Source organism: Salvia hispanica, chromosome 4 (genome assembly GCF_023119035.1).
Source record: "Salvia hispanica cultivar TCC Black 2014 chromosome 4, UniMelb_Shisp_WGS_1.0, whole genome shotgun sequence".
Taxonomy (NCBI): domain Eukaryota; kingdom Viridiplantae; phylum Streptophyta; class Magnoliopsida; order Lamiales; family Lamiaceae; genus Salvia; species Salvia hispanica.
Genome location: NC_062968.1, coordinates 6,210,217 through 6,234,554, shown reverse-complemented (window position 1 = coordinate 6,234,554; position 24,338 = coordinate 6,210,217). Strand labels below are relative to the sequence as shown.

The 24,338-nt window shown below is 36.9% G+C and overlaps 3 protein-coding genes and 1 long non-coding RNA gene across 4 annotated transcripts; 1 reads left to right on the top strand and 3 right to left on the bottom strand.

Annotated features, from left to right (window-relative positions):
- The first annotated feature begins 1,883 nt into the window (after positions 1-1,883).
- Positions 1,884-2,694, top strand: LOC125185274 (kirola-like). Its single transcript, XM_048081784.1, has 2 exons — positions 1,884-2,070; positions 2,276-2,694. The coding sequence occupies exons 1-2, from the start codon at positions 1,899-1,901 to the stop codon at positions 2,551-2,553; spliced, it is 450 nt and encodes a 149-aa protein (XP_047937741.1). The 5' UTR covers positions 1,884-1,898; the 3' UTR covers positions 2,554-2,694.
- Positions 2,695-3,923: 1,229 nt separating this feature from the next.
- LOC125218486 (phosphomannomutase/phosphoglucomutase) lies at positions 3,924-7,924 on the bottom strand. Its single transcript, XM_048120158.1, has 7 exons — positions 7,337-7,924; positions 6,449-6,712; positions 5,325-5,841; positions 4,729-4,928; positions 4,536-4,648; positions 4,305-4,445; positions 3,924-4,221 (listed from the first exon to the last, which is right to left on the bottom strand). The coding sequence occupies exons 1-7, from the start codon at positions 7,865-7,867 to the stop codon at positions 4,143-4,145; spliced, it is 1,845 nt and encodes a 614-aa protein (XP_047976115.1). The 5' UTR covers positions 7,868-7,924; the 3' UTR covers positions 3,924-4,142.
- An 11,116-nt stretch (positions 7,925-19,040) lies between these two features.
- Positions 19,041-20,553, bottom strand: LOC125223832. Its single transcript, XR_007176787.1, has 4 exons — positions 20,433-20,553; positions 19,616-19,841; positions 19,245-19,382; positions 19,041-19,137 (listed from the first exon to the last, which is right to left on the bottom strand). It is a non-coding gene; the product is annotated as an uncharacterized LOC125223832 (long non-coding RNA).
- Positions 20,554-23,305: 2,752 nt separating this feature from the next.
- On the bottom strand, positions 23,306-24,269 carry LOC125223831 (protein C2-DOMAIN ABA-RELATED 7-like). Its single transcript, XM_048127128.1, has 3 exons — positions 24,040-24,269; positions 23,822-23,917; positions 23,306-23,745 (listed from the first exon to the last, which is right to left on the bottom strand). The coding sequence occupies exons 1-3, from the start codon at positions 24,145-24,147 to the stop codon at positions 23,470-23,472; spliced, it is 480 nt and encodes a 159-aa protein (XP_047983085.1). The 5' UTR covers positions 24,148-24,269; the 3' UTR covers positions 23,306-23,469.
- Between the last annotated feature and the right edge of the window lie 69 nt (positions 24,270-24,338).

The following is a 24,338-nucleotide window of genomic DNA, read 5'->3' as shown; positions in this document are numbered from 1 at the left end:
TAGTTACACATAATTGAATAAGCTAAAAACATAGATTGAAGGGAAGACAATTTGAACATAACTAAAGCAAATAAAACCCGTAGGTTGAATCCTTGTCGTTCTTGATGTTCTTGAAATCCTTCTCCAACTCCTTATACAATTTAAATACTCTAGGTCTTGATCTCTATGAAGTATTTTGCGAGTAGAAGTTCTCTCTTTTTTATGAAGCTTGAGGTCCTATTTATAGGGAAAAACCAATCCTTGTTGTAGAAGGAAAAGAACTCCAAAATATAGTAAATCTGGGCGCAATCTAGGGCTTCTCGGATTCGCCGCCTTTCTCCGGCGGGCCGCCGCACCTTGGCCGGCGGTCGCCGCGTTGGAGTCCGTCTACTGTTCCCTCGGCGGCGGACCGCCGCACGACTTCCGGCGGTCGCTGGATGAGACTTCTCTTCCAAGCGCATTTTTCCGAGGCGGGACCGCTGCAGTTGATCTGCCGCCGGGCGCCGGCGGTCACCGATCACAACCGCGGCAGTCGCCGGTCGCCGTCTGACTACAGATTTCCAGACTTTGCGTTTTGGCTCCCTTTTTCGGCTCAATTATGCACATTTCTCACAAAACACGTCAAAATACCAAAATAGACAAAATATGCAAATAATGGACGTGTAGAGTGACTTTGACATAAAAAAATGGACCAAATAATGGCCTTAAAACAGTGCAAAATCCGAGCGTATCAACTCCTCCAAACTTACATTTTTGTTTGTCCTCGAACAAAACAATAAAGACACAAAATAGATGCACGGAATGCACAAAGACTAGATGTCATAATTGCCTCAAAAGATGGAAGAACAGTTTAAACATGTATCAACGCAATCAAATCAAACAAGGCTTATTAGTGCACTTTCATTACTAACTCGTAGAACACCTTGAATTCAAGCCCTCACATGTGGCAAACTTCCAAAGATGGGAAGTGTTCTCTCACTCTCAAAGTATATATGGGTAATGTGTATATAATCACTCAAATCATGCATCATGCAAAGTTTACCATAGGCTTGCTCAAAGTCAAAAGTCCGAAAGATCTTTATCTTTGGTTGTAATGTAGGCTCTTTGGTAGGTGAGGAATATTTGGCTAAAAAGTGACTAAAAATAAAAATATCCCAAGTAGAGTAAAGATAACTCCATTTTTCGAAACCCAAGACACTTTTAACACTTTATTTATTTTTCTCCTTCAACTCACTTTCCAATCAAGCACAAGAATGGAATGGAATTGTCATTTCATTCTCAACTTCATTCCATTCCCATCTCCATTCCATTTCATCATACCAAGAAGCCCATAAGATTCTCATTTCACTTTTATCATAAATGGTAAGTACTCCCTCCGTCCAACAATAGGAGTCCCATTTCTTATCGGTGTGGGTTTTAAGAAATGTTAAGAAAAGTGAGTGGAAGAAAGTTAGTAGAATAGGGGTCCCACTTGTATATATTAGTTTTAAATGATATGTGAGTGGAATTGGTTGGTGGAATGTGGGGCCTCTTTACCATTTATGGTAATTATGAACCGGGACTCCTATTCGTGGACGGACCAAAATAGAAAAACGGGACTCCTATTCGCGGATGGAGGGAGTATGACTTATATTCCACTAACTTTTTCAATCCACCTTACATTATCTTTCTTAAAACTCGTGCTCGATCAAAGTGTGATAAATTTTATGGGAGGGAGGGAGTATAACTAATTCAAGTTAAATATCCTTTTAGTCCACATATCTATCCATGTATTCATGTCACATGCCGACAAGCCCTATAAAGGATTCTCTTTGATACTGAGATAAAGCATTCTCCCATATTCTTTACTTTTTGGGTGCAGCGATTCTATATAGATAGATTGTTTGCAAGAAGTTAGATTAGGGTTTGGTGTGAAGAAGATGGGGAAGCTAGTGTCTGAGATAAACATAAGGTGGAAAGGAGATGTTTTCCAACTATTTTTATTTCCCAACCATTTCTCCAACATCTGCCCCGACATCATCCATAGTGTTGATTTGGTGGCTGGCCAATGGGGCACTGTCGATTCCATCATTCTCTGGAACTACAATATTGGTACACTATTCATGCATACACCTGAATCATATCTTATACTCCATATGTCCCATTAAAAATGAAACGTTTTCATTTTTTTATTGTCTCTTTAAAAATAAAACGTTTTCTAAAATGGAAATAACATCAAACTGTACTTTTTACTCTCTCTCACAAAGGAGGAAGTACTAGTAAATCACTATGATCATTATCTATGGTATTTGAACAGGGGGAGGAAAAAGTGTTGCAAAAGAGATAATTGAGGTCGTGGACAAGGAGAAGAAATCAATAAGGTACAAGGTGATTGAAGGGGATGTGATGCAAGTGTATAATGAATTCAAGATTTCTGTGGATGTGAACGCCATTACTGAAGAGGACAACCTAGTCACTTGGACTATTGACTACAACAAAAAGAGTGAAGCAATGCCTGAACCCACCTTCATCTTGGAAGCTGGCCTTGCTATGACCAAACAAATTGAGAATCATCCCATCATCTTTCCTAATTAAGATCATCATTATTATAATGATTGATCCATCCCATAACTTTATAGTATTGTATATGCACTTTTGTGAATTAGTGAATAAGACATTTTAAATGTCGATCTTCATGTATTGCATGTTCCTCTATAAATGGTTGTTTTGTCTTTAGTGTCTTCTACAACGATAGTTCTTGTTAGCTATGAGATACTGGCTTAACTTTTTTTGTTTCTGTGTACTCATTTTCAAACAAATTAAAGTTAATAACCAATTTGATACAAATGCAATAGTTTAGTGACCATTTAAGAAATTAGTTAACCCTTATGAAATGCCTCAAATATGCATGCCCCCTTGACTCTATCTAGAGGGGTAGATACACGTACATTTCAACGCAATCATTCTACGAGAGTACATTCCTATCATTATACATACATCTTTATTTAACACCGTCATTTTGATCAATTTTTATAGACCAAACGAGTGTATCTGAAAAAATGCAGAAGCATATATTTTGTAAATGCATACATTTGGAAAATGAGATAAAGTTCCAAATGAGGTAAAGCTCAAATATTCCAATTGAGTGGATTCTTATGGAAAATGAAATTATGGAAAGCTCACATATTCCTTTTTAGTGGTTGTAGAACAAATAACAAGATATTGCCTTCAGGAAAACAAATCATCTTATTTTGTTGCCTTTCTTTCATAATCAATAGCACCGATAGAATCCATTTGTCCCTTAAAAAAAAACTTTTTAAAGATAGATATAAATTTTAATATGAAATTAATAAAATTAAATAAGATAGTGAAAAAACAAAAAATAGTTGCATTAATTATCAGTGGACAGTAAGATTCATATATTATTAGTAGCGTAGTGTACAGTAATTTTTTTTAAAAAAAAATAGAAGACAAAATTGAGCTATTTAAAAATTAGGTGATTAAGGGAGTACTATTTTTAGATTATAATCTTTCCACTAGTTCCATTTGTGATTAATTTTTCTCTCTAATGAAGTATGTTTTATTCTTCACACAATATTACATTATTAGTTAATTTCTTACGTTTATTTTCATTATTTTTCTTCCTCAATTTTACGATATTTCTAAAACTAATACCGGTAATTACTCTGAAATCAATATCCTAGAATGAACTTTAATTGATTTCATCTCAGCTTTTCTTCGCAACATAGATGGGATAGAGGTAGTATAAAAAATCGAATTTTAAATAAATTAAAAATGAAGAAATGGCTCGTGAGTCGTGATGCAACCAGCCGGGGCTGCGTTAATGATACCCTAGTCTCAACGTGAAAGGCCAACAATATTCTAACTGCATCATCTCTTTCCCCACTGTGAAAATTCGGCTTACAAATAAAAGAAAGAGAAACTACAACCTCAAAGCAACCCCGTGTCATGAAAGCAGAGCAGATCGCAACGAACTTTAAATTTGTCGAGGAAATCAATCGACCGTTAATGACTGAGATTGAAGAAATCTCAAATCATTCACAAATTGCTCTCCTCTATTCCTCTTCAAATTGTGAGTATCTTTAAATTTTTGGATCAATATTCACACAAATATATACAAGATTCTCTTTGTATATGCATATTCAAATATTTTGAAATTTAAGTTACAATTCCCCTTTGTCGGCAAACTTGTCTATCTGTGAAATATCAAGAAATTTATCCAAGCCACTGGCTACAAGAAACCTGAGAAAAATTAAACCCGATTCAATGTTAGTACTAGTAATATTTTCACAAAAATATTTAAAAAAAAAAGTAAGAATGCATACTTGTCCCTAAGAGTTGTTATCATGGATTTACACCCTCCTCGAATAGTGGATTGTAGATTAACAGCTATATTTGGGTTATGAATACTCTGTCGCAAATGTATCCACCCATATTCCCCCTCATCACTTGAACACACTTTGGCCCTAAATCACATTCACAAACATGAATAATTTAAACCCAATACGTCCTCATATAGTCATATTATAGACCAAAAGTGTAACATATAATTATACCTGTACATATGGGCATCAATAGCAAATGCAGCTTCATTGGAGTCTACTAGACACCCATCACTTACCCAACAATCTCCACATGAATCCAACTCCCAACCTTCCAATCTTCCTTCCTGATCAATAATTATATATAAAATTTTCATTACACAAACTAGGAACTAATGGACTGATTTGATTGACATCCCTTACGTACCCCGATGTAGTTCCTGAACTCCTCGATGATCTCCACCGCTTTGGCCTTTGCAAACCTAGGCTCCGACAACACATCCATCCTCAACTCCACCGACTCCAAAGGCTCCTCAAGATCTTTGATCAAACTCCCAATTCCTTCCTCCGACCCTTGAAGCTTCATCCTCACCATCTCAATTATTATCTTCACCACCATATACGCTCCTGCAATTGCAAATAAATCTCACCTATTAGAAATAGGTCACTCACCCCCTTAAAATGCCTTATAAGGGGAAGGGTTATCGACTCATTTAAAGAGTGTTAGGATCACCATTTTGTCAATATGGAAAGAAAAGGGCTAAAACACTACAACAAAAAAGATTGTTAAGGAAACTCTTTAATACAATTAAGGACGATAATTTATGTTTCTAAATATGCTACCAACACTTCAAAAAGTGTTCTTATTGTTGGTGTCATAACTAAAATTAAAGGACACAATTGGAAGCGTCATAAAAAGCAAAAGATTAAGTTAATTTGTCCTTAATTTAGGAACGCTTTCTTTTCCAACGTAAATAATTGCGTCCTTAAAAGATAAGTTTTTTTTTAAGTGAAAGTAAGTACCATCATCAAGAAAGTAGTTCTCCTTCAAGGCGCCGTGCCCGGAAGTCTCCATCATCAAATGCGTCTCGACTCCGTCTCGATTGAGCTGAGCGCCTTTGTCGATGACGTTCCGGTAGCCGACTCTGTACAGGCAGTGGCGGCCGCCTCTGTCGGTGATGAAGCGCGTGAGGGCCAAGCTGGTGCGGGCGTCGGTGACGACGGTGGTGCCGGGGTGCTCCTTGAGGACGATGGCGGACATGAGGGCGATGAGCTTATCGCCGTTGATGGGGTTGCCGTCCTTGTCGACGACGCCGCTGCGGTCAACGTCCGTGTCGAAGACGATCCCGAGATCGGCGTTGGTTTGGAGGACGGCGGCGCGTGTGAGGGCCATGGCGGTCTTGTCCTCCGGGTTGGGGATGTGGTTGGGGAACATGCCGTCCGGGTCGAGGTGGAGGGATCCGAACGTGTCGGCGCCTAGCTTGTCCAGCACGTCCCATGTGAAGAACCCGCCGGAGCCGTTGCCGGCGTTTACGATTATCTGCCACAGCCAGTTGAGATGCATGCTTTAATCCCATGCAAAAAGTATTTTGGACTAATGCATTAGTGAAATTTTATTAATTCAGAAATATTAACTTACTACTCCTTCCGCTCCCCATTAAATGTCTCATGTTTGACCTGGGCGGGTTTTAAGAAATTGTTTGACTTTGTGAAGAAAAGTGAGTTGAAAAATTTAGTCGAATGTGTACCCCACTTTGATATAGTAATAGTTTTATAATAATTGTGAACCGAATGGGTTAGTGGAATGTGTTGTCCATTTACTAAAAGTAGAAAAAGTAAAATGTGACATTTATTGGAGACAATCCAAATAAGAAAATATGGAACATTAATGGGGACAGATGGAGTAATAATTTTAAAGAGGTTCCAGTTAGCACTCCCTTTGATGGTAAATAAAGTAAGAAATATGAAGATAGAATAAAGCAAGAGAGAGAGAGTTATTTTTTGTCAAAAATAGAAATGAGTTAATTATCTTAGAATTTCTTAAAATAGAAAAATGACTCAATTAACAAAACGAGGGAGTATTAATTTAATGAATAGCTAGAAAAAAATATTGTGGTTTTAGTGAAGGAGAAAGGCAATGAGAGAACCTGAAATCCTTGAAGAGGGGAATCATAATGGGAAGGATGATTGACTCTTTGCTTGATGATATCTCTGAGATGATTAGAGTAGGCGCTCATCAAATCCACCGTCTTCGGTCGAACCTTAAGCACCGTCGACACTTTGGCCAGCCGATTCGCATATTTCCGGCCAGCTTTCTCGCATATCTCCTCCACCTCCGATGACGTCAGCCCTCCTCTTTTTGTAAAGAACTTTAACCCATTTCTAGTGTACGGCAAATGCGACGCTGTCATCTGTTCCAACACACACATTTTTGCATCCAATTACTCAAAATCACTACTCCACTTTATTATCAATTCTTTTATGAAGGAAACATTTGGATATGGTACAGACTAAACATTTATTCAAACATTTACTAATTTCGATATCGATCATTTAATGAAATGGCTGAAAGTTCCTCCCTAATAATATTGTGGAACTTTAAGAACAAAATACTATGAAAGTAATCTATGTTGCCGAATTTACTAAAGAACATGCCCCTCACCTCACCCCATCCCCACAAAAAAAAAAAAAAAGAAAACATACAAACAAAATTACAAGAGACTATCATGGCCCAATATATTCATACCCTCTTCATTTAAGTTTTAATAATAAATACTATTCCCTCCGTCCCACAGAAATAGGCTAATTGCGGATTATACATATTTATTACGTAATTAATAAAGTAAGAGAAAATGAGTAAAAGCAGTTGAATTGAAACAATGTAGTGGATGGCTATGAATAATAATAATGTAAAAGAGAAGGAGAAAAAAGTTTTCATAACTAGATATAAACTATTTTTATGGAAAAAAAAGAAGAAATTCAGCTTATTTCTATAGGACGAATGGAGTATGTTATATTCATATGGTTTATCCTACCATTATAGAAGCATCAAACAAAAGGGGAGGCAGCACTGTGCTCATGAAGCAAGCCGGCGTGGTGGCGAGTCCCATGTCGAAACCCACACAGCCCGCCCGCCCCAGCCCTGCAAAAACCGCCACGCTCAGAACCCCGCCCGAAATCCTCGGATCCTTCCCCAGCGACACCCTAACCTCTTCTCCTTCTCCTCTCCCCAACTCATTCCTCACCCACTCCCCAAAGCTCTCCGCTATCGCCTCCACGGCTGGCGGCGTCAGGTTCACCGGCCTCCCCTTCTCGCCTTCCACCGCCACTCCACGCACATCGGATCCGTTCTGCAGTCGCCTAATCTTGTCGATCTCTTCATCCACCACCACTTCACTGTACCTCGCAGTGGCGGAGTTGTACTCGCCTCGAAGTCGGATTTTGTTTGAAGAATGAAACGTTGGTAATGCGATGAAGGTGCTGTTTGGGTTTAATTGTGTTTTCGAACTTAGATATGATGGGAAGAGTTTCGGTTTGGAGGAAAGGTTGGAAGCTGTGGAAGCCATGGAAATATCTTTTGGCGCTCTTGAATGTTTTTTTTGTTTGTTTGAAGATGGAAAAAATGAAGAAATTATGTGGGAGGGATAAGGTATTGATGAGTGAAGGAGAACCTTACATTTGCAGATTCATGATAGAAATATCTGGGAACAAGCTTCCAAAACTGCATGCACATTTTTATCTTGTTTTATTTGAATTCTAAAACGCGCGTTGCCTTCATTTCCAGAAATTGTGCCTTTGGATATATTTTTGCTCTTTCTTACTTGACTTGACCAGCAATGGTATATGCTTTTTTTGCAGAATATCTTTCAACAAAATATCAACGTTGATTATGCTAAGATATTGATATTCAGTTTCGGAATTGTTAGACATGCTCTTATATATATTTCCTTCATTTAAATATTACTCACTTGTTCAACTCCGTTTTTGTCATTTTGGTCCATTTTATATTAAGATAGGAATACTAGATGTGTCCAACATTTAAAGATAGTCATGTAGAAAAATATTGTAAAATAGTACTTCCTCTTTCCCCTCAAGATGGATACATTCTTGAGTGGCACAAGATTTTAGGAAGTGCTGTTAGGTGAAATAAAATAGAGAGAAAAAAAAATAATTAAATATTCTAATGAGAACAGAAGAGGTTATTTCCATAATTGCAAAGTGGCTATCTTAAATGGGAGTAGCAGTATACGTTTAAATCTTGGATCATAAAGCATTAGTAAAATTTAAAATAAGTAAATATTAGATTTTTTTGCTTATTGTTCAATGTTTTAGCAAAATATTTTAATCTGAAAGATAATTGTAAGAAAAATTACTACTACTATTATTTATATTATATGTTTGCTCTGATTTTGTTGTTCTTGATGTTGAAATGGTTTTTTTTATATCCATGGACATATCTATATTTATAGAAGTTTCATTTTCCATGGCAAATTGTTGGTTTAATTTATGCCTGGCGAACGGGGGTATTAGAATGGTCTTTGGCTCTTTGCCCATGACTTTCAGAAAATTAGAAGGAAAAAAAAAATTGAGAAGTTGTAAATTTCATTAAGTTTCCGTTGTTTAGTCGAACAATCAACCACATTAAATGAGGATATTGATCCCGATTGACCCTTGATGGTTGTTCCAAGATCTTCCTCACCGCTCGCATCCAAGTCAACAAGTAAGCCAGGAGTTGAATTTGGATGAGTGGTCCCTGGATTTACCCCTCCTTCCTCTGGCCAGTCGGACTCGACATCTTTAAACTAAGGAACCCAAAAAATAATGAAAAGTTTAATTTACACTAAAATTCTTAACAATAACACGCGATACGCCATCCGTCCTCAATGCGCTTCTACCCTCGTCGTTGTTCAGCCCTAAACCAACAGGCAGGGCATTCAAAGGTCCAGAGTGGGTGGTGGCGGGTTTTATTACTTCTTACTTCAACCAATTTGGCATAGCTAATCGTGGAAAGATCGTTGGTCTCCAATGCTCGAAGTCCGAGCTTCTTCTCGTAAACTGCAGAAAACAAAAGAAAAGGAAACTATTAACAATATATACACCAAAATATCAGGAAACGAATGTATGCAAAAACGCTATCATCTCCGGCAACGGCTCAATTTGAAAGTGATCGAATCGTTCATAGTTCGTAATTGCATGGGATGTAATTGAGTGAAAGTTTCGCAGACTGATCAAGAGAGGTCGACTAATTGAACCAGCTGACTCGCTTCAACCTGACTTTCAAGGAAATCACAGACTGATCAAGCGGTGGAAGTCTAACTGATCAAGACGACTCCTAAAGCTCTGTCTATGTCTCGTCGGGTGTGCAAACCGAGAACGAGACACCATCAATGTCACGACCGCCCTTTTTAGTGTTAATAAATGCGGGGTGGTCGCGACTAATGGGACTTTAAAGAAAGGATAATTTTCTAGGATTTCAATAAAGAGTTTGACAAAGATAATTACTCCCTCCATCCCGCTTTAGCAGTCCCATTGACTTTTCTGTCCTCTTTTTGTAAAAATGATACTACCTCCGTCCCCCAAAATTTGCTACACTTTGACCCGACACGGGTTTTAAGAAATGTAATGGAAAGTGAGTTGAAAAAGTTGGTGGGATGTGGGTCCTACTTTTAAAGTATTAGTTTTATAATAAAATGTGAGTAGGAATGAGTTAGTGGAATATGGGGTCCACTACCAAAAATGGTAAAAGTGAAGTGTATCAAATTTTCAGGGACGGACCAAAATAGTAAACTGTATCAAATTTTCAGGGACGGAGGTAGTAAAAAATAGTTAAAGTGGAGAAATGGTAAAGCAAGAGAGACAATAATGTAGATAAGACTCTTCTCTATATTATTCTCTCTCTTAATTTACCATTTCTCATCTTTAACTATTTTTTATCATTTTTACAAAAAGAGCGCAGAAAAGTCAATGGGACTGCTAAAGCGGGACGGAGAGAGAAACATTCAATAACGAGGGGAGATCAGAGTAAATGCTTAGGTTTTAAAACCAAAGTCGACAATTATCATAGTTGATAATCCAAGAGTGAAAAAGGGTTCAAGACATAATTGGGAAAAATAGTCATAATTCAGCGGAGGCATTCAAGAGTAAGAGTGACGCCATGTATGAAGTGTTGGGGCTACCGCAGCGGAAGACACGTAAAACAAACAGGTCCTTAACGGATCTATTTAGGTGATTATGCATTCGATTCAAATTTCATGCAATAAACATAGATATATAGAACACACATCAAATATTCACATAAACATGCATATTCGACGTGAATTAAATGTTACTTCATAATCCGACATCGGATTGACGTTGTTTGCTGCATCGCTGGGCGATCCCTGGTTTACCGACCATGTATCTTACGTACTATTCCCTTGTCCTTGATCATCCATCCGTGTGGGCAGATCTTGAATAATCAACAAATAGATTTGAAGAGATCTATGAGAACCAAACACAAAACACGAGATTGCCTCGATCTAAACCTATGAATTAGGATAGATCAAGAACAAAACAAGAACCCTAAATCTCCCACGTGCTAGGCACGAAAATCGAGACAAGAGAGAGAGAGAGAGACGCCAAGAATGGCGGCTAGGGTTAGGGTTTAGTGTGTGTTGTGTATTGTGTGGTGTGCTAGGGTTTCTCATACTCCTCACTATTTATAATACACTTATGGGCTAGTAAGGGGATCCATGGAATGATTTAGGTGTTGGGCTCACCCATTAGATAATTAACTAATTAAATCAAAAGACTCATGATTTAATATATTATCAATGGAATATTATTTTGTTCCACTAAAGAATAATATTGCACTCCCACCTAAATCACCAAATTACAAATAACTTGGGTCCATTTTATTTTATAATATTTCCCGCGTTTAAGATTATCTTGATCCATCAATTTAATTCTTTTGTCTGCTATGTGACTAGAATTAAATTAATTCTCCAAAGAGTTTTTTAGTTTGAAACTTTATTTATTATTCCTGGAATAAATTCCAACTGCGCAGTTTTCTGAATAATAAATTCCTTTTTCAAACACCACTTGGGGATCACCCCTTAGGGATTTAATTATACCACACTGGGCACACAAATTCTATGAAATAATATTCCAATACCTTCATGTTATATAATTACTACCACCCAAGATATCATGAACTTGAGTTACATACAAACTCTCACATATTGATAAGTCAAAGTGACGTATGACTGAATAAACAATATTGATATTAATTCCATAGACTATAAAATACTAAAATTTTTGGAATATATTCTTATAGTAGATAGCAATAAAGGTACCAATAGGTAGTCAAAGCATATCTAGGTTGTGAATACGTTTTTCTTCTTACTAGATCTGGCCAAAGTCCCCTACTGGAAAACTCATGAGGAGATTCGTCGAATTTCCCTACTTGACCTTCTTAGTAAAAAGCCTTAGACTTGTTTATCATATTTCAATAATAAATCATTATATTATATTATTTATTCTCATAATTAGGTAAACAAGTGGATGTGGCGTTTCTCGTATACATGCACAAGCTGACTGTACAAAGGCATGTACGCTCGAAGCATCTTTTAGTGTACAAACCCCAACAATCTCCCACTTATATTCAAAGAATGCTTTCGACTATACCTACCACTTTATTGGCCTTGTGCTACACATTCACACACATTTTCTCCCACTTATACTCAAAGCAGACTTTGGCCAATATGTACTCAAAACTATAATTCTTCACTTGTTTGTAATTTGGTGATTTAGGTGGGAGTGCAATATTATTCTTTAGTGGAACAAAATAATATTCCATTGATAATATATTAAATCATGGGTCATTTGATTTAATTAGTTAATTATCTAATGGGGGTAAGCCCAACACCTAAATCATTCCATGGATTCTCTTACTAGCCCATTAAGTCTATTATACATAGTGAGGAGTATGGGAAACCCTAGCACACCACACAATACACAACACACACTAAACCCTAACCCTAGCCGCCATTCTTGGCGTCTCTCTCTCTCCCTCTTGGCTCGATTTTCGTGCCTAGCACGTGGGAGATTTAGGGTTCTTGTTTTGTTCTTGATCTATCCTAATTCATAGGTTTAGATCGAGGCAATCTCGTGTTTTGTGCTTGGTTCTCATAGATCTCTTCAAATCTATTTGTTGATTATTCAAGATCCGCCCACACGGATGGATGATCAAGGACAATGGAATAGTATGGAAGATACATGGTCGGTAAACCAGGGATCGTCCGGAGGTGCAGCAAGCAACGTCAATCCGATGTCGGATTATGAGGTAACATTTAATTCACGTCGAATATGCATGTGTATGTGAATATTTGATGTGTGTTCTATAGATCTATGTTTATTGCATGAAATTGGAATCGAATGCATAATCACCTAAATAGATCAGTTAAGGACCTGTTTGTTTTCCGTGTCTTCCGCTGCGGTAGCCCCAACATGAAGACACGACGCCCCTAGGATATTCAAAATAAATCCAACGATGATTAAGGCTCGACTCAACACCACCCCAAAACTCGTCACCGCTCAACCTGCACATAAGGAAAACACATGCAGAGCTGAGTACTTGATGCACTCAGTGGGCTCATGCCAAAAACAAGTTATCAAAAATATTTATATTTATCATGCCATTGTTAGGTAACCATCGAGGTTTTATCTTTTGAAAGACCCGAGGCACCAAAATATTCCATTGTTCAAAATCACGACTGCGCAGTCATTTTCCCATAGACGTTTACCATATCTGCTCATACATGACTTGGAATGTGGCCACAAACCAAGTCACTAGACCGGCCAACCCGTACGCTGACACACGGTCTACCATAGGTGTACACTAATCCAAGTAGGGTTTGTGGCCCTACAAGGACCCGAATTTGATTTAAACAATAAATGGCAAAGCCATTTTAGATAGCCACGTTAAAACAAAAATTATGGCATGATAAACAATTTGCATTTCATTCCCATCGATAAAATAGTTAGGACATTGTCCTTATTTAAAAAGAGAGCCCACCTCGAGTGCTTAATCCGAAATTATATCCTTTCCTTTGTGATCACAAATCACTTGCGAGATATCACCTTTGAAATTTTAAAATAACACATAGATCAACACAAGGAATCAAGATAAAACAAGATGCATGCATATTAAGGCTTGAATTATTTTTATCAATCGGATCATGAATTTTCTCCTATTAGAAACTTAATTATTTCGATTAATTTCAGTCGCCCAAAGTGTCCCGCACGTCCCCAACAAAATTTGCGAAGAAATAATTCGGTCCACTGAGATTTTAATTAGCTCAACTAAAAGAATAAAACAGCATCCCATTAAGAAATAAAAACGTACTCTCCCAATCCACCCAATCCAATTAAATTATACCAACCCAAAATGAAAGGAAAGAGCAAAATAGTACTCCCTCCGTTCCAAGGAAGATGACCCTTTTTTGGGCGGCACGAGATTTTATGCAGTTATATTTTGTATGGTAAGAGGAAAGAGTAAAATAGAGAGGGGGAATAAAGTAGAAATAAAGGTGTTTCTATTTTAAGTAATAGGTCATCTTGATTGTGACAAACGAAAATGAAAAGTGAATCATCTTCAATAGGACGGAGGGAGTACCATTTTTAAACAGAAGGCAAATTTCATACTCCCTTTTCCAAAAAAAAGTACACGTACACCCTTCCTTCGTATCCACTTTAAACCAAAACTAAATATTAAAGTAATACTTCTCTATTCCATTAAAAATGAAAACGTTTTCCTTTTTTGGTTGTCCCATTAAAAATTACACGTTTAATAAAATGGAAACAACTCTTTCCCTGTTTTTTTATCTCTCTTACTTTACTCTCTCTTCATTAACTCACAAAACAACGTTATATAAAATCTTGTGCCGATTCTCAAATATTTCATTTTAAGTGGGACGGAGGGAGTAGTTAATAAATAACGAAAACAAGGAATCAACACCTCCCTTTCCCAAACTCGTCGGCCCTCTTTCTCCCTCAACTCTCTCTATTCCCCAAAACGGAACTCACAAAAAAAGTTTCTCCGATTCACCGTGAGTACCGCCGCTTCCGGCTCCGATTCGTCACCCCGCACTACCGCCGTCGCTCGGTGATTCGTTACAAGTTCAAACTTTTATTCGGTTTTGTTTCGATTATCCGATTTGAAATTGATTATCGATTGTATGAGATGCAAGGTTTGAAACAATTGAAGAGATTGGGATGGTGTTGGGTATGTGCTATACCTTTGTAGCTAGATAAGCAATTCGGTGGTTTATGCGAAAGTGATGGGATTTTCCTTGGTGTTACTTCTGTCCGTTGCCCCTAAGTTTTCTGTCACAGGAAAGTTGTTTTATGAATTTTGATTGCAGTTTTGTAAAGTGGAACGTAGTTGGGGAAAAGTTTACCGTGATGCAACAGGAACTAGGTTGAGGATGAGAACTTTTGTACCGCCGGTGAAAGCCTTAGCCGTCATCTTCCTCAATTGAGAGTGTTTTTGAGAGTTTTCAACAGTGGAGAGATTGTGTTGTGTGTGTAAGTGGCGGTGGAAATTAGGGTAGAGGAATATTATAACAGTGTATTGAGAGTAATTTTTGGTGATTGATTTCAATTGATTGTGATTGAATAAATGGAAAGATTTCTATAGCAGATTGGGGCGAAGAAGGCACGGGAGACATGGGAGGGTGAAAATTTGGCATTGATTGCTCAATTAAAAAGGGGATTAATTGCTGCATTTGATTGAAATCAATTTGGGAGAAGATTTATAGATCATGATGTATTTCAAATTATGTCTTGCAGCTCAAGAAAAAGAATTTAGGTAGTGTAGGATTTAATTAAATTGATTTGGGCTCAAACCCTAACTATTTTATTTAAAAGCCTGCAAATTATATTTCATAAGATTGAACTTTATCATTTATTTCCAATAAATATTCCTTAGGGAAAGGAATTATTTAAATTTCAAATTGTAGAATTTGCAATAGAAATTCAAACTCGTAAAAAAGGTTAAGACCATTCATTCGAGAAATAATTAAATCCATCCTGCATCAATCTTTCAAACGGCCACGTCACGTAATCAACGAAGTTGACTCGGTCAACGCACAGTCAAAACCCTAAATCCAATTAGGTCACAAGAATATCAAATAATCCTTTCACTCGTCATTTAATCCACGGACTTCAAGACATTAAAATCATTAAATGCAAAAATTTTACGATTCGAAAAGTAGGGTTCAAAAAGTGGGGCGTTACAATCAAAGTCTTAACCCACAATACTATAAATTAGTAAAGGGAATTAAGGGTAGAATACCACAGAGATGAGGTGTTTTAACATTTGTTGTTGACATTTTGGGGATGGTTGCTGCCACGCCTTAAGAGTGGGTTAAGTTTTATCCTACTTGACTGAGCGAACTAAAAACTTATCTAAATGATCAACTAGATTAACAAATTGAAACTACACTGCTAGCACTCCTGACTGATCAACTGGATTAAAACTGAGAGAGAAACCTACTAAAACTTTCCTGAAATAGCCAGACAAAAGGTAAAAGCAAATTGGGGACCAAAACCCTCAACTAACAAATTCTGCAAAAAGCGCTGAAAAGTAAAAAAAAAGTTGTATTATGACTTCATCTTCTTCATGTGACTGACTCGAAACAAAGCATAAATAGAAACTCAGACATTCTCGGAATAGAGCACATTTCGGGAAACATTTAAACATGAAAATTAAAGCCTTAAACTACAGATCTAATCTAACTGGCCAAGAAGGAACTTCATAAATACAGATTCATGCCATAACCATGCAGATTTAAGACAAAAGACTCCAGATCTACTCAATCTAACGTGGATTTACTAAAAACAAACACAATCAAACTCAAATCTACAGTATGGAACGTAGACAAACTAGATTTCGACTTCCTAAAACTACCAATTGCGAAAAGCATCCAACAAGATGTAAACGGCCTCCATAAAGTGAAACGCAAATGAAAGCATCCATGATTTAAAGTTCAAACAACTTCCAGCAAAATCCAAAGGCAAATGTTAACAGCAGTTTACAATAATACACTACGAAATATCCAAAATGTTAACAGATGTTCCAAAACACGAAATTAAAACTAAGCAAGAAATTAGGATTGTTTCTTCGCCCTTACAGGGCGGTGGCACACAGGTAAAACGACTGAAATAACACCACCACAGCCAGAGAACCACCCCCTTCCAAGTGTGTAGAAACTAACTAAGAAATTGGAGAGAAAATGTGAGTTTGGGAGACTTGAGCTGAGAAAAGAAGAGCTCCCTGCCTCATTCTTTTATTCCCCTCCCTTATGTAGGGAGGCTTGAGGCTCTGATCCCCAATCTATATTGGAAATGTCTGTTATGCCCTTGCAAAAAGGACCCTTAGAATGTGCTCCTTTGTCTCCGGCCGCTTCTTTCTTGATTCTCCTTTATTAGTTCGGCAGCATGTTGTAATTCACTCCATTTCCCTTCGATTTTACGTCTGCCTGGTCACTCCATATGGTATTCTGGACAGGCAGATTTCCTGCACACCTGAACTCAAAATAGCACATTAATTCCCAAAGTGTAGATATTCAACCCAGAACCGATGCCCGAAACAAGCCTTATCATGCACATAAATCCTTAGCATTTGGTCCCTTTTTCACTTTTGTGTTTTCCGGCAATTATCGCCCCATTCCCTACTGCCGTGAGCGACCACCATATTGGCTCGACACCAACCCAGTGGCAGACGCCGGTGTCGATTTAATTTGCAGAGAGAAACAGCTGATTGCGTGATTTTAGAGTTTTGGGCCTTCTTACCTTAAGCCGAACCCATGTTCTATTTTTATAGATTAATCACGCTCTTGACTTCAATGGAATAGTTGAACTAACGAAATCTTAACAATAAATTTGGGTATGCACTGATCTATTCTTTAATTGTTTTTTTTGTCTTATTTACAAACTCAGTTTTTTCTCATTTAAAATAGACATGATAGTTACCTTTGCTTTAAATTATAAATTTCATTGTTTTTCTACCTTATAACCAGATTAAAAAGCGTTATAGTATGTCATAAAAGATTAATAATAAAAATATATCAATTTTTTAAATTTAATTAAATCTATCCTAAATTTAAAAATTCAGTTATATACTTTTACGAACTATACATCAATTATATTTCAAATTTTTTAACTCTTACCAGTTTCATCAATCTACAATATTTATTGTTGTTAATTGTTTCATGCTTTAGTTTAATAGTACTTCAGTATTAAAATTTAATTTTTTGTTGCTATTAGTTTTATGTTTCAGTGTGTTTTGAAATGAGTTTATTCTAATTAGTAGTATTAATTTTCAACAGTATTTGATCAATGATCATGTTACTTTTATTTTGTAGGTCAATCGATAGTTGCAATTGAATTTTCTAGTGCTAGTGAACAAGAACCACAATAATTGAATATATGATAATTTAAGAATTTTAGTTGTTTCAAATTATACTGTTAGAAACCAATTATCGCATACAATAGGATAATGCTATTAAAATTAGTATTAGTATGTATTTCTTAAAATAATTATTTAAATATTATATTTATTGTCTTGTCCAATTCCGCGATTATTAATTTCTAGATCCGCCAAGTGCTCGCCATCAGTGTCTCCCTATTAACGTGCTTAACTCTTCGTCACCCTCACTACAAAAAAAGAGCTATTTCCCAAGCACCAAAGTGCTCGGCATAAAGGGAAATTTGCTCGGCATATCCCACATTACCGAGCACTTCACGAGTACTTTTGGTGCTCGGTATTCCCTTCGTCGGCATTTTTATCCGAGCGCTTCTTGGTGCTCGGCGAACTGGTCAACTAACCCCAGTGGCGAGCACTTCAAAGTGCTCGGCAGGGCGAGCACCTCCATGTGCTCGGCAATTTCGAGAGGTGGGGTTTGGATGTAGCGAGCACCTCACTACTTCGAGCAGGTTGGCGAGCACATATATGTGCTCGGAATGCAGCAAGCACCTGTGGGTGCTCGGTATTTTGGAGGGATGAGGTTTGAGTGTAGCGAGCCAGTGCTTCGACATAATGGCGAGCACATCCATGTGCTCGGGAAGTATGTTGTCCTGGAATTTTTTTAATATATATATTCTACAATTTTAATTATTTAAAAAAATTAATAAATAATAAAAAATAAAAACAAAGCTTAAATAACATTAAAAAGATAAGATTGTTTAACAAAAATATATAAAGATAAGATTGTCTTACAAAATTACACTAAACTACACATTTTTCCATTAAAAAGGCTTGGAGGGTGGAAGTTCTTGCTTTGTCGCCAGGGTTGAATAAGAGAACACATTTGGATACTCCTCGCGTAGCACGTCCATGCTGTTGTTTCCGTATATTTCTCCTGCAACGATGTAGATTTTCGTTGAAGAAGGATACCCCATCGCCTTGTGCAAGAAAGCTGCATCTCTCGGAGACATGGGGCAGCCTCCCTGCAACCGTCTCTCTTTGTTGTCGATCTCCTTCTCCTTCCAATGCTTCACGTTGTACCTCATCTCGTGAAGCTCCTCTGCTTCCAGAGGAGCTAAGATTGTGGTTGCACCTGGTGAACGCAAGCATGTCTTTCTCGTACCTGATCCAAACGAAATCAAACTAGGTCAACAATTAATCTTCTTTAACCTGCCAAGGTAAAAAGTAATACTAGTAGGATACTTTAATTACCTCAAGTGAAGAGCAATGTAACCGTCTTCGCCTCTGAGGTGCTCAACCAGTTTCTTTCAGAACTCTTCAATCTCGGGGATGTAGCAAAGGGCCTCATAGTTAACGGCATCTCAGCTTCTGTATGGAGGAGGGAAGGCCATTGTTGGTAAGGTGAGCAATTTACACAATATCCAGATTTCATCAATCAAAATAGCAGATAAACTAAGTTTGAATTAGTGTGATACCATCTCCACTATCATGTCTTTTATCATCTCTACACACTCTCCATTCTCACTCTCATACAGCCATAAGTAATAAGGGGCACATCCCAGAGGAGCTAGTCCCATTACAACCACATTTCTCACATTTGCAGTGTACAGATTCTGCAATACAAGTATAGCAACAATCTTTGATAACAAATTCGATATTCCCTTAATCACCTAAGTAACAACACTCAATCAAACATAACAAAGATCACAATAACAAGGAAAAAACGATTAAAAAAGAAGTGAAGTGTAAGAAGCAATGCAGCATAGTCCTTACAGGTTACCCGAGACGAGTCTATCTCAATAATAAGTGAATGTAGAAGCTGAAAGGGCAGATGAAGATTCCTTACCTGAATCTCGAGCTAGGAACTGGTTGAAGCTCCAAGGCAGGTACAAGGATTGCACTTTGGATTCATTTAGGAGATAATAGTGTATGTAGTCGTTGCTCCCAATCAAAATGTAGAATATGGAGTTGGAAATCAGATTTTTTGCTGCAACCTCCTCCATGGTGATAATGAACTGCTGAAACGTGTCCATCACCTGCTGGATCTGCTGAGCAAGAGATATATGTTGCCCCTGTATAAAATATTGAAACAAGATGTTACTATGTAACGCAGGAAACACATGCAATCCACAAATTTAGCATTTGAAGCACTAGAAACTTTATGTAGAAAAACATATTACCAATCATGAACCGTAGTTTTTATCTTCCAAAACCTCAATTAGTTTTAACCAAAACATGCTCAAAATCATCTTACAGTAGAATATGATACTCAATAACTTATATGCCAGCCTACTGTAAAATGCAGCATATAATTTTATTTTATCGACTCCTAATCAAAAAAACACACTTTTCCATATTCAACGCATCAAAAATAACCTTCTACAAACTAGTATATATGATTAATGGAATCATTAACGCATAGTCATCATAATCCTCCATTTTGATCTACAGAATATCCAATTCCAGTTACACACGAAAATCCAAACCTTAATCGACTCCTCTAAAGCACGAAAATTCAGAGTATTTAAAAGCTTATCAATCAAGCACCAGAGTCAACAATCCAAACCTCAATCGAATTAGATAATACAATAGAAATCGATGATACCTCACCGATTTCAATCAAATTTTGACAAATACAAAACAAAATTACATAACCTCCTCACCGATCTCAGCTCGACGATCTTCTCCAAATGCTTAAACGCCACCCGAACGGTCGAATCTTGCCGCCGATAACTATTTAACAACGGAGTGGGATGAAGAATCAGAAAGAAGTGAGGTTTAGGGTTTTTCTATAGAGGCGGTGAAAGTGAAATTTTCCGCGCGCGGAAATCATTTTGTTCTAACTGATATAGTAACTTCCATTTATAATTTTGGAATCCCGAGCACAGTTACAGTGCTCGTTGACATCTTTAAAAGTAAAATGAAATGTATCGCAGATAATTTTATGGCGGAAAATGTTTGACATCTTTAAAAGTAAAATGAAATGTATCGAAGATAATTTTATGGCGGAAAATGTTTTAGAGACATAATGTCTCCAAGCCATAATGCCATAATGGCCACCGAGCACATTTATGTTGCTGGCAATTTGCCGAGCACATTTAAAAGTGCTTGGTATATTCCTACCGCATTTAAAAGTGCTCGCCACTTATAATATAGGGAGTAGATAATTTTAAAATAAAATGAAATGTATCGCAGATAATTCTATCACAAAATTTTGAATTTTTTTTTTTTTTTTAATTCCGAGCATAGTATCAGTGCTCGCCTAAATAGATAAAAAAATGAAATTGCAGATATTTCGAGCACCTAGTTGGTGCTCGCTATTAACAAATAATAGTATATTTAATATTTTTGTGGTGCTCGGCCTTTTGAAAAATATATACCAACAATTCACATGGCATAAATTGAAAAATTAAACAAGTTTTTTTTATTTCTGAGCACATTTGTGGTGGTCGGAATATCCCAATTCCCAAGCACGATACGAGTGCTCGCCCGTTTGAAAAATATTTACCAACAATTCACATGGCACTATTGTGAATATTTTAGGTTCAAAATAAATTTAAATATTTATTGTGAATGATTTGCAAATTTTTATATATGCAAATTTTTTTAGATATTTCTATGCACTAATAAAAAATATTGACATGTTTTAAACCGTTATTGTTGTTGAATATTATTTATTATATTTTTTAAAAAATATGCGGTGCTCGGCATTTCTTAAAAATATAATACTAGCATATATATTTAAAATTAATTTATAATGTTTATAATGTTTTAAATTTATCTTGTATTAATTCAAGACATTGATATGTAATATTTATAATATTTTAAATTCATCTTGTTGTTGAATAATTATTAATTATTTTTTTTTTATATTTTCCGAGCACGTATATAGTACTCGGCATTTTCCGAGCACATGTCTGGTGCTCGACATTTTCCAAGCACATATGCGGTGCTCGGCATTTCTTAAAAATATAATATATTATATGTATACAATAAATTTTAATATTTTCATACACATTTATGGTGAAGGATCTATATGCAAATTTTCCGAGATATTGTATTACTTCAAAATATTGATATGTAATATTTATAATGTTTTAAATTCATCTTGTTGTTGAATAATTATTAATTTTTTTTTTTGTATATTTTCCAAGCACGTGTATGGTACTCGGTATTTTCCGAGCACATATTTTGTGCTTGCCGGTGCTTAATAAATATTGCTATTATTGGTTTAAATTAATTTTAATATTTTCATACACATTTATGGTGAAGGAATGCAAATTTTACAGAGATATTGTATTGCTTCATAATATTGATATGTAATATTGACATGTTTTAAATTCTTTTTGTTGTTAAATAAGTGGAAAATGTATATATTCCATGAATAATTTCATAAGTCTTTATTTTAATATATCCCGAGCACATCTTTTGTGCTCGCCATTCTCCGAGCACATAAATGGTGCTTGCCATTGTTGATTGATTGCAAGGCCGAGCACGTTGACCTGCTCCAAAATTGCTCGGTGTTAACACTCCCGTGTCTGATATTGCCGAGCACCTTCGATTGTGCTCGGTATGTTGCCGAGCATAGTTGATGGTGCTGGCTATTTCCGAGCACATTTAACTGTGCTTGGTAACGGTGCTCGGTAAATAGCCTTTTTTTTGTAGTGCCTAAAACATCTCTAATATTCTCTCCTTCGATTTCAAAGGGATACTATTGAAGTGAGCATGAATTAGCTAGGTGGAATAAGAAGTGCAAAGTGAAGTGAGTCTGAGAAATAAGAAGAGATAGAAGAAAGCTTGTGAGATGGCAGTTAGTTGTAGGTAGTTAGTTAGTGGAGAGTTGATTGTGTGTGATCAGCTCATATGCACCCGTGCTATATGCTAGCTCGATAGCTAGTAGTATAAGGAGTCGTTCAGGTCCCTAGATATAGCCATAAATGGCTTCAATTCAATTGAATTATGGTGTTCAGGTTCCATGCTACATTTGTGTGCAGCCCTAGATATAAGTCTGGGCCTGCACTATTGAGTCGCATAAATTAATTCTTCCAAAATGGTTGGTAGTTGTATCTGCATCGGAATACACACCCAGAAATGAAGAGAAATTTCCTTTTTGACCCCTCTGCATTTCATTTCCCCCAAAAATTGATATTGCTGGGGGCATTTTGGAATTGGAATTGAGGTCCTTTGAAATGATTGAATATGAAATATATCCCTCTCTCTTCATGCTCACTTGTTCATATTGAGAAGCGATCTCTTTCCTATATTTTTCTTAGATTTCTTATAGATACACGGTTGGAATCTCTATATATCCATTGTCGTAGCTTAGCCTGCTCTCCACCTTCTCCCTCAAAGTAAAGTCCCTTTCATTCTCCCCCTTCTCCCTCCACCTCATTCATTCAACCGGAGGGCCAACCACAAAGAGTCGTAACCAGTCGACTATGGCACAATTAATGGAGACCGGAGGCAGCATATATTTTTAAGAAGATATATGGATTACAAATTATGACGTAGATGAAAAAATAAAATAACTGGAGAGTTGGAGTCTCAAACTTGTAGCCTATTACTAAAATAACAAACTCATATGTGAATAAAGTTTCACAAGAGCAGCAGCCCCAGTTTCTTGTTGTACAACACCACATCACAACAACAACAACAAAAATGCTAATACTAAAAGGCAATTCACTTATAATTGAGCATATATCATGGAAGGTGAAGCCACTCGATCTGGATGTGGAGCTCGCCGCATTCCACCCCTCCAAGTCTGAGAATCATCTCCTGAACTACCTTCCCTTTCTTCCACACGATGCAGCTCTCCTTCGACAAACAGTTGTCGTTGCTCGCCTCCATTCTGCCAAGCTGTGTGCCGTCTGGGAGATCCTGCGACCCCATTTCCACGCATTCTACCAAACGCTTTATGTCTATTTTTGCACTCCCCATGCTGTCGTCTCGACTGAATGTATCGTGATCGTACACTGACTACATCAAACATAATTTTTCGTCGTCGTTGTTATTGTTATTGTTCACATAAAAAACCAATTAGGTGGAGACTTACTATAGTGATGGGAGCATTTATGTCTTTGATTAATATTGTCAACTCTTCATTCCAAACTGGATTGCAGTTGTCTTTCTCAACTCTAGTCTTCACCTTCTGCAATAAAAAAACTCCTTTTCTATGTTGCAATTCACCAAATAAAACAGAGTTTGGAAACATACACCAAAATTCAAGAAAACATATAACAAGTGGTAGATTTGTATCAAAAATGAAAAAACCTGAGAGGCGCATTCGATGACGACGTAAGGATCGCTAGTCCTCGTGTCGCGCACAGCGAGGTTCATACCCCGCTCGACTCGAATCCGCAGAAGCCCCAAACCATCCATTTTTTTGAATTCAACTTCCAATAATTGGATAGTTAAATAAAACAGAGGAAGGGTATATGTTAGTGCTAATTAAACAGTGACAGCACAGTCAAAGGCAACTTAGCCACACATTGGCACATAGATGCTCTCCTACCAGAATATATATGTACATCATGTGTATTATTGTGTTCAATTATATGTTTTGTACTAGT

What these genes read in the sequence shown, in the direction of transcription:
- LOC125185274 (XM_048081784.1), top strand. Translation starts at nt 1,899, where the DNA reads ATGGGGAAGCTAGTGTCTGAGATAAACATAAGGTGGAAAGGAGATGTT. An exon ending in TCTCTGGAACTACAATATTG is followed by an intron (nt 2,071 to 2,275) that starts GTACACTATTCA and finishes GTATTTGAACAG; the next exon opens with GGGGAGGAAAAAGTGTTGCA.
- LOC125218486 (XM_048120158.1), bottom strand. Translation starts at nt 7,867, where the DNA reads ATGGCTTCCACAGCTTCCAACCTTTCCTCCAAACCGAAACTCTTCCCA. An exon ending in CCCCTCTTCAAGGATTTCAG is followed by an intron (nt 5,842 to 6,448) that starts GTTCTCTCATTG and finishes TGGCTGTGGCAG; the next exon opens with ATAATCGTAAACGCCGGCAA. An exon ending in GAACTACTTTCTTGATGATG is followed by an intron (nt 4,929 to 5,324) that starts GTACTTACTTTC and finishes TTGCAATTGCAG; the next exon opens with GAGCGTATATGGTGGTGAAG.
- LOC125223831 (XM_048127128.1), bottom strand. Translation starts at nt 24,147, where the DNA reads ATGGATGGTTTGGGGCTTCTGCGGATTCGAGTCGAGCGGGGTATGAAC. An exon ending in TCATCGAATGCGCCTCTCAG is followed by an intron (nt 23,918 to 24,039) that starts GTTTTTTCATTT and finishes TTTTTATTGCAG; the next exon opens with AAGGTGAAGACTAGAGTTGA. An exon ending in TAAATGCTCCCATCACTATA is followed by an intron (nt 23,746 to 23,821) that starts GTAAGTCTCCAC and finishes TGTTTGATGTAG; the next exon opens with TCAGTGTACGATCACGATAC.